Source organism: Oncorhynchus tshawytscha, linkage group LG10, assembly GCF_018296145.1.
Source record: "Oncorhynchus tshawytscha isolate Ot180627B linkage group LG10, Otsh_v2.0, whole genome shotgun sequence".
Classification (NCBI taxonomy): Eukaryota; Metazoa; Chordata; class Actinopteri; order Salmoniformes; family Salmonidae; genus Oncorhynchus; species Oncorhynchus tshawytscha.
This window is the reverse complement of record NC_056438.1, coordinates 69,873,054-69,882,087: the sequence shown is the minus strand read 5'-3', so window position 1 is coordinate 69,882,087 and position 9,034 is coordinate 69,873,054. Positions and strand designations below refer to the sequence as shown.

The following is a 9,034-nucleotide window of genomic DNA, read 5'->3' as shown; positions in this document are numbered from 1 at the left end:
CCCCTGACAGAGCTGGTGTAACTGAGTCAGGTTTGTAGGCCTCCTTGCTCGCACACGCATTTTCAGTTCTGCCCACAAATTTTCTGCAGGATTAAGGTCAGGGCTTTGTGATGGCCACTCCAATACCTTGACTTTGTTGTCCTTTGGAAGTATGCTTGGAGTCATTGTCCATTTGGAAGACCCATTTGCAACCAAGCTTTAACTTCCTGACTGATGTCTTGAGATCTTGTTTCAATATATCCACATAATTTTCCAGCCTCATGATGCCATCTATTTTTGTGAAGTGCACCAGTCCTTCCTGCAGAAATGCACCCCCACAGCATGATGTTGCAACCCCCGTGCTTCACTGTTGGGATGGTGTTCTTCGGCTTGCAAGGCTCCCTTTTTCCTCCAAACATAACGCTGGTCATTATGGCCAAACAGTTTTATTTTTGTTTCAACAGACCAGAGGACATTTCTCCAAAAAGTACGATCTTTGTCCTCATGTGCAGTTGCAAACCGTAGTCTGTCTTTTTTATGGCGGTTTTGGAGCAGTGGCTTCTTCCTTGCTGACCGGCCTTTCAGGTTATGTCGATATATAGGACTCATTTTACTGTGGATATAGATATTTTTGTACCTGTTTCCTCTAGCATCTTCACAAGGTCCTTTGCTGTTGTTCTGGGATTGATTTGAACTTTGCGCACCAAAGTACGTTCATCTCTATGAGACAGAACGCGTCTCCTTCCTGAGCGGTATGACGGCTGCTCGGTCCCATGGTGTTTATTCTTGCGTACTATTGTTTGTACAGATTAACGTGGTACCTTCAGGCATTTGTAAATTGCTCCCAAGGATGAACCAGACTTGGGAGGTCTACAATTTTTTGGGCTGATTTCTTTAGATTTTCTCATGATGTCAAGGAAAGAGGCACTGAGTTGGAAGGTAGTCATTGAAATACATCCACATGTACACCTCCAATTGACTCAAATGATGTCAATTAGCCTATCAGGAGCTTCTACAGCCATGACATCATTTTCTGGAATTTTCCAAGCTGGGTAAAGGCACAGTCAACTTAGTGTATGTAAACTTCTGACCCACTGGAATTGTAATAATGTGACATAATCTGTCTGTAAACAAATGTTGGAAAAGTGACTTGTGTCATGCACAAAGTAGATGTCCGAACCTACTTGCCAAAACTATAGTTTGTTAACAAGAAATTTGTAGAGTCGTTGAAAAACAAGTTTTAATGACTCCAACCTAAGTGTATGTAAACTTCCGACTTCAACTGTATGTATGGCTTGATTGATTCATGGATTCATATATCGACTGGCAGGTTCACCTATGAGATCGCTCCAGTGTTTGTCCTGATGGAGCAGCTGACGTTGAAGAAGATGAGAGAGATGATTGGCTGGCCCTCGGGAGAGGGGGACGGCATATTCTCACCAGGTATGTAGAAGAGAGAGCCGCTGTGTTCGGGTCTATGTGTGCGTTTTATGTTTGTTTCCACAGCTTTATTTTAGCAGGGAGTCCCATTGACAACAATGTCTATTTTACAAGGGAGGCCAGGATGTATGTTACTACATGTACAGTACCATTTGATACCTTTACAATATTCAATTGATAACGTACAATATGACTTCATTGTATTTATTTGTATTTATTTAACCTTTATTTAACTAGGCAAGTCATTTAAGAACAAATTCTTATTTACAATGACAGCCTACTCCTTAAATTGTCCTTTCATGTGGAAATGTGTCATTTTATATTGCAAATATGAGGTTGTTCTGTCCAGGGGTTGGAACCCATTATTTACAATAATGAACAGAGCCATTATTTATTTAGTTCCGTTCCTCTGTTCCGACCAGGAGAATAAAGTTCTGAACCGGTTCAAACCCCAAAAAAGTAACTGTTGATATTCTTGCTTTCTGTTCCTCTTCAAACCTCTGAAATAAACATTTTTCTTTTTAGATTTAGCTTGACGGGAAAAGCTATAGTTGTTTACATGCATTCGACAGACAAGTATGGGGTACGAGATGCGACTGACATTTTGCGGTTGGAGGAGGAGGCTTTCTTTGACGCTCCGGACATCTTTTTGTTATGACATGCATTGTTTGAATTAGGCCCACAGAATTATACCTATGGAGAACCAGCTTCTATGAAGGAACGTTGAACATCTTTAAACTCCAGAGAGTTGGTTTAACGTTCGACCAAAATGAGCTAGTTAGCTAACAAGCTTGTGTGTGCAGAGCGGCACCAGAATTTTTATAAAAACACGTCTTACCTTTTTGTAGTTAATAAATCCAATGTGAAACGTAATAACTATAGTATCCTTAACCGGCGTTGAAAATATGTGTACATTCTTCACTAATTAAAAATCTCTCCCTACTTTCTGAATCACGATAGCCTACACGCACTCACGATGGCAAAGATTTTCAGCGGGCAGACGGGCATACACTGGAATAAGAGTGACGGCTTTGCATAGGTGCTTTGTTGCGTTGTTTGTGCGACTGGGGAAAAAAATCCAGAATGATAAAAGAACGTTATTAACCAATTCACATGCTTTTACAACAACTGTTCTGTTCAGGAGCAGTATAGATCACTTTCATTCCCGTTTTCGATTCTGTTCCCTGAATCGGTTCCTACCCCCTGGTTCTATCTCTCTGTGTTGGACTAGTTGCTGTCCCAGTCATGGACTGACCAGTCATTCCCTCTCCGTCCACAGGGGGCGCCATCTCTAACATGTACAGTGTGATGATTGCTCGCTACAAGTACTTCCCAGAGGTCAAGACCAAGGGCATGTCTGCTGCTCCCCGCCTGGTGCTCTTCACATCAGAACATGTATGTCATGCATACACACAGCTACAGACACAAACACATTTGAAGAAATTAAGGTTTTAAGTTGTTTATGTTCCGGTATTTTCCTGTATTCCTACAGAGCCACTACTCTATCAAGAAGGCCGGGGCAGCTCTGGGCTTTGGTTCTGAGAACGTGGTCCTGTTGAGCACAGATGAGAGGTACACTAGAACTACACACACACACACACACACACACACAAACACATCCATGCAAGAAACTGCCAAGAAACTGAAGATTTCGTACAACGCTGTGTTCTTCTCCCTTCACAGAACAGTGCAAACTGTCTCTAACCAGAATAGAAAGAGGAGTAGGAGGCCCCGGTGCACAACTGAACATGAGGACAAGTACATTAGAGTGTCTAGTTTGAGAAACAGACGCCTCACAAATCCTCAACTGGCAGCTTCATTAAATAGTACCTGCAAAACACCAGTCTTAACGTCAACAGTGAAGAGGCGACTCCAGGATGCTGGCCGTCAAGCCAGTGTCTGTGTTATTTTGCCCATCTTAATATTTTATTTTTATTGGCCAGTCTGAGATATGGCTTTTTCTTTGCAACTCTGCCTAGAAGGCCAGCATCACAGTCGCCTCTTCACTGTTTACGTTGAGACTGGTGTTTTCAGGTACTATTTAATGAAGCTCCCAGTTAAGGACTTGTGAGGTGTCTGTTTCTCAAACTAGACACTCTAATGTACTTGTCCTTGCTGATAATGGGCCTCTGTACGCCTATGTAGTTATTCCATTAAAAATAAGCCATTTCCAGCTACAATAGTCATTTACAACATTAACAATGTCTACACTGTATTTCTGATCAAATTGATGTTATTTTAATGGACAAAAAATATGCTTTTTCAATAACAAGGACATTTCGATGTGACCTCTAACTTTTGAACGACAACGTACATTAAGATGGATCTCTGTTCCTGCTCTCTCTCAGGGGGAGAGTTATTCCTGCTGATCTAGAAGCTAAGATCCTTGATGTCAAGCAGAAGGTGAGTCTTTCTCTCTCTCCTCCCCTTCTCTCTCTCTCTCCCTCTCTCTCTTTCTGTCTCTCCCTCTCTATCTCTCTCTGTTTCTCACATGAAAGCTTACATCCCATTGTGATTTCTGTGATATTGTGCTCCTCCAGGGTTACCATCCTCTGTTTGTGAATGCTACAGCTGGTTCTACAGTCTACGGAGCATTTGACCCCATCAATGAGATCGCTGACATCTGTGAAAAATACGACATGTGGCTGCACGTAGACGTGAGGACTGTGTGTGTGCGCGTGTGTGAGTGTGTGCATGCGTCTGTGTGTTTCGGGACAATAATGTTTTGTCCAATTGATCTAATGGTTTGTGTGTTCTTTCTCCAGGGTGCATGGGGAGGTGGTCTTCTGATGTCCAGGAAACATCGCCATAAGTTCAGCGGAGTAGAGAGGTACTGACACACACACACACACACACACACACACACACACACACACACACACACACACACACACACACACACACACACACACACACACACACACACACACACACACACACACACACACACACACAGTCTTGTACAGCTAACCTTGTGGGGACACACAATTCAGTCCCAATCAAAATCTTAACCCTAAACCTAACCCTAACACCTACCCTTAACCCTAGCACCTAACCCTAACCCTAAAATTAACTCTAGCTTCTAAACCTAAACCTAATTCTAAACCCGAAATAGCATTTGACCTCATGGTGACAAACAAAATGTCCACAGTTGGTCAAATTTCGTGTTTAACACACACACACACACACACACACACACACACACACACACACACACACACACACACACACACACACACACACACACACACACACACACACACACACACACACACACACACACACACACTAACAGCTGCATTTCCTCTCTCAGGGCTAACTCTGTCACATGGAATCCTCACAAGATGATGGGAGTGCCTCTACAGTGCTCTGCCATCCTAGTCAGAGATAAGGTGAGGAACCACACACACACACACACACACACACCACACATCACACACCACAGGAGGTTGGTGGCATCTTCATTGGGGAGGACGGGTTTGTGGTAATGACTAGAGTGGAATCAGTGGAATGGTATTAAATACATCAGACACAAGGTTTGCAGGTGTTTGATGCCATTCCATTTACTCCATTCCAGACATTATCATTCTCCTGTGACACACACTCACACACAAACAAGCACACACACACTTTAACCCTGCTCTCTCTCTGTGTGTAGGGTATTCTGGCAGGCTGTAACTCGATGTGTGCTGGGTACCTGTTCCAGCCCGATAAACAGTATGATGTCAGCTATGACACGGGAGACAAGGCCATCCAGTGTGGCCGACACGTTGACATCTTCAAGTTCTGGCTCATGTGGAAGGCCAAGGTGAGCTCGTGTAGCCAGTGTAGGTCATATCCAGCCCTCCATTTACATACAGCATAGGCCCAGACCACAATGAGGTTTCCACACTTATAGGGATGGCGTCCCCAGCTGGTAAATCTGTAATTATATCCCTAAATAAATCATTGTAATATTCTCCTTCTTCCACAGGGCCTTATAGGGTTTGTAATAGTCTCCGTCTTCCACAGGGCACTATAGGTTTTGTAATATTCTCCTTTTTCCACAGGGCACTATAGGGTTTGTAATAGTCTCTTTCTTCCACAGGGCACTATAGGTTTTGTAATATTCTCCTTCTTCCACAGGGCACTATAGGTTTTGTAATATTCTCCTTCTTCCACAGGGCACTATAGGGTTTGTAATAGTCTCCTTCTTCCACAGGGCACTATAGGGTTTGTAATATTCTCCTTTTTCCACAGGGCACTATAGGTTTTGTAATATTCTCCTTTTTCCACAGGGCACTATAGGGTTTGTAATAGTCTCCTTCTTCCACAGGGCACTATAGGGTTTGTAATAGTCTCCTTCTTCCACAGGGCACTATAGGGTTTGTAATATTCTCCGTCTTCCACAGGGCACTATAGGGTTTGTAATATTCTCCTTCTTCCACAGGGCACTATAGGTTTTGTAATAGTCTCCTTCTTCCACAGGGCATTATAGGGTTTGTAATAGTCTCCTTCTTCCACAGGGCACTATAGGGTTTGTAATAGTCTCCTTCTTCCACAGGGCACTATAGGGTTTGTAATAGTCTCCTTCTTCCACAGTGCACTATAGGGTTTGTAATAGTCTCCTTCTTCCACAGGGCACTATAGGGTTTGTAATAGTCTCCTTCTTCCACAGGGCACTATAGGGTTTGTAATAGTCTCCTTCTTCCACAGGGCACTATAGGGTTTGAGCAGCACATTGACAAGTGTCTGGACCTGTCTCAGTACCTCTACGACAAGATCAGAAACAGACAAGGATACGAGATGGTGTTCCAGGGAGTGGTAAGCTACTGTCCTCTATCCTCTCGTCCCTCCTTCCATCCTTCTTTCCTTCCTTTTGTAGTTCCATATGTCCAACTATTCCAAATGTGTGTCTTCTCTCTGTAGCCCCAGCACACCAACGTGTGTTTCTGGTACATCCCACCCAGTCTGAGAGGCTTGGAACACAACAGTGAGGAGTATCGAGAAAAACTTCACAAGGTAAGTGTTATGCAATATTCTAACTTTTCAACTTTTCATTAATTAAACATTATCTCAGAGTTCTAAATATGTTCAATTCCCCTCCCATGCTTCAGGTGGCGCCCAAGATCAAGGCAATGATGATGGAGTCAGGGACGACCATGGTGGGCTACCAGCCTCAGGGCCAGAAGGTCAATTTCTTCCGCATGGTCGTCTCCAACCCCGCAGCCCTCCAGTCAGACATCGACTTCCTCATTGACGAAATCGAGAGGCTGGGGCATGACCTGTAAACAGTGCCACCCCAGTGGGCAGAGGCCAAAATTGTAGTTTTCAATGTTTTACCTGTGACCATAAGAATCGGCTCTGAGATAAAAAAATAATAATAATAATTTTTAGATGCTCTTGATTTGTCCTAAACAATTCTCTCCATAGGTAGAATGTGTAAACCAGAGCCTTCAATGTGGTGGGTACACACTGCGATACTACATTTTTACTAACGTGTGTAGAGTCCTGTGTTGTGTGTTTGTGTTCTAGTCCCTCAGTCATCCAGTAGTCATCTGTCTGTCTGTGTTGTACAGAAGATTCATAAGAGGAACCATGGTAACGTAACACAGGGAGACCATCTACATCAGTGTGTGTGTGTGCGTGTGTGTGCGTGTGTGTGTGTAAATACAAAGAAACGCTTGAGAGCACAAATAGTATAGTGTACACATGTTGCCCCCAGAACAGCCTCAATTCGTCGGGGAATGGACTCCACAAGGTGTCAAATGTTCCACAGGGATGCTGACCCATGTTGACTCCAATGCTTCCCACAGTTGTCAAGTGTGCTGGATGTCCTTTGGGTTGTGGACTATCCTTGATACACACAGGAAACTGTTGAGTGTGAAAAACCCAGCAGCTTTGCAGTTCTTGACACAAACAGGTGTGCCTAGCACCTACTACCATACCCTGTTCAAAGGCACCTACATCTTTAGTCTTGCCCATTCACCCTCTGAATGGCACACATACGCAATCCATGTCTCAATTGTCTCAAAGCTTAAAAATCCTTATTTAACCTTTCTCCTCCCCTTCATCTACACTGATTGAAGTGGATTTAACAAGTGACATCAATAAGGGATCATAGCTTCACCTGGATTCAGCTGGTCAGTCTATGTCATGGAAAGAGCAGGTGTTAATGTTTTGTACACTCAGTGTATTGTGATATTGCGATATATGAGAAACTTAATTTGAGCTCAGTGTATATATAGGATCATTCTAGAGCCAGATGTACCAACTCAAAGTGTTAAACCTTGAACTCCAGTGTGTGTTTTGTGGAGGTGTGTGTGTGTGTGTAACAGTGTGTGTACCCTGTGCTGTAACCTAATGCTGTATTGACCTTTGAACTATGACCTTAGTGTTAACTGTCAGATGACGTTGCCCCTGTATACTGATCTAGGGTCACTGTTATGTTTTTCTCCCTTATGGTTAATATTAGGGTTTGGGGGGAGGGTGAGCTGATCCTAGATCTTTGTCTAAAAGCGACTTCTACTTGCAGCGTGTAGAAAATGATCTCCTTGCGTGTGTGAAACAAGCATACAGTATGGGTCAGTGCTATCCGGGTTCATTGGGACATCCCTACCCTAAACCCTAACCCCGTACCCTAACCTTAACCATAACCATAACCCTTACCCAATCCTAAACCTTTACTTAACCATTTCAAAGTTCTACTTCAATGGGGTAAGGACTTTCCAAGTATCCCGGATAGCAAGGACCAAACAGTATGTGACCATTTTTTTAAATGTTTAAATATTAACACGATAATGATATATATAAATATGCTTAATTTATAGCATTACGAGTGTTTTAAAAGTCAGGTATTTTGTTCCATTTGTATGAGTATCTTTGATTGATATTCTATAGCCTCTATGTAATCTGTAGATTCTAATAATAATTCATCAATTATATTATAGTGAATTTGTGAGCCAAAGAAAGTGAATATTTTGCAGTGATCAGATTGTCTGTATGATACGTAATTATTATGAGATTATAAAGAAATAGATCTTGTCTGACAGGAATATAATTACATGAATGTAATATATTAACTTATACTGTCTGTATTATATACCTTCAGCGTTTTGGGAACTCATTGGGTAAATCAAAGAGCTTCAGTTCGTTTCTTTGCACACCACTATCCTTTTTTATTGATTTCATTTGAAATGGATGTGTATTGCAGTAAGTTAAGAATTATGTCATTATAAATATATCGTTATGGTATCTTTTTATGGAACCAGCTAAGTAAACTGCACAATGACCTAAATCATGTGACCAATTTGGATGTGTATGAAGCCGTAGTGGGAAGTTTGTCCTTAGGAAGGTACAGGAGGCACTTTAACTCACAATCATGCAATGTTGCAGCTACAATAAAGTCTGTCTGTTGTTTCAACTGTTTCTGGTATGACAGGATTGTGTCCACATTTGCACCCCTTTATGCTGATAAATGTAGAGAACACATAGAACGCACAAGCACACACACAGTAAACACACATACTGTAGGGCTACATAATGCACAGGAAACAGCGGCACACACACAGTAAACACACATACTGTAGGGCTACATAATGCACAGGAAACAGCGGCACACACACAGTAAACACAC

The 9,034-nt window shown here is 42.5% G+C and overlaps 1 protein-coding gene across 7 annotated transcripts in view; it reads left to right on the top strand.

Moving 5' to 3' along the window:
- LOC112237864 (glutamate decarboxylase 1) overlaps window positions 1-7,222 on the top strand; it is a 29,479-nt gene extending 22,257 nt beyond the window's left edge. For 3 of the 7 annotated variants that reach the window (XM_042328952.1, XM_042328951.1, XM_042328953.1), the window contains exons 7-17: window positions 1,310-1,422; window positions 2,699-2,814; window positions 2,912-2,991; window positions 3,768-3,822; window positions 3,960-4,076; window positions 4,185-4,249; window positions 4,733-4,811; window positions 5,078-5,227; window positions 6,115-6,222; window positions 6,328-6,420; window positions 6,516-7,221. In XM_042328952.1, the coding sequence (XP_042184886.1) occupies window positions 1,310-1,422; window positions 2,699-2,814; window positions 2,912-2,991; window positions 3,768-3,822; window positions 3,960-4,076; window positions 4,185-4,249; window positions 4,733-4,811; window positions 5,078-5,227; window positions 6,115-6,222; window positions 6,328-6,420; window positions 6,516-6,689 (1,150 nt within the window). In that variant the 3' untranslated portion in view covers window positions 6,690-7,221. The other 4 variants (XM_042328955.1, XM_042328957.1, XM_042328954.1 and 1 more) reach the window with 3 other exon arrangements.
- The last annotated feature ends 1,812 nt before the right edge of the window (window positions 7,223-9,034 follow it).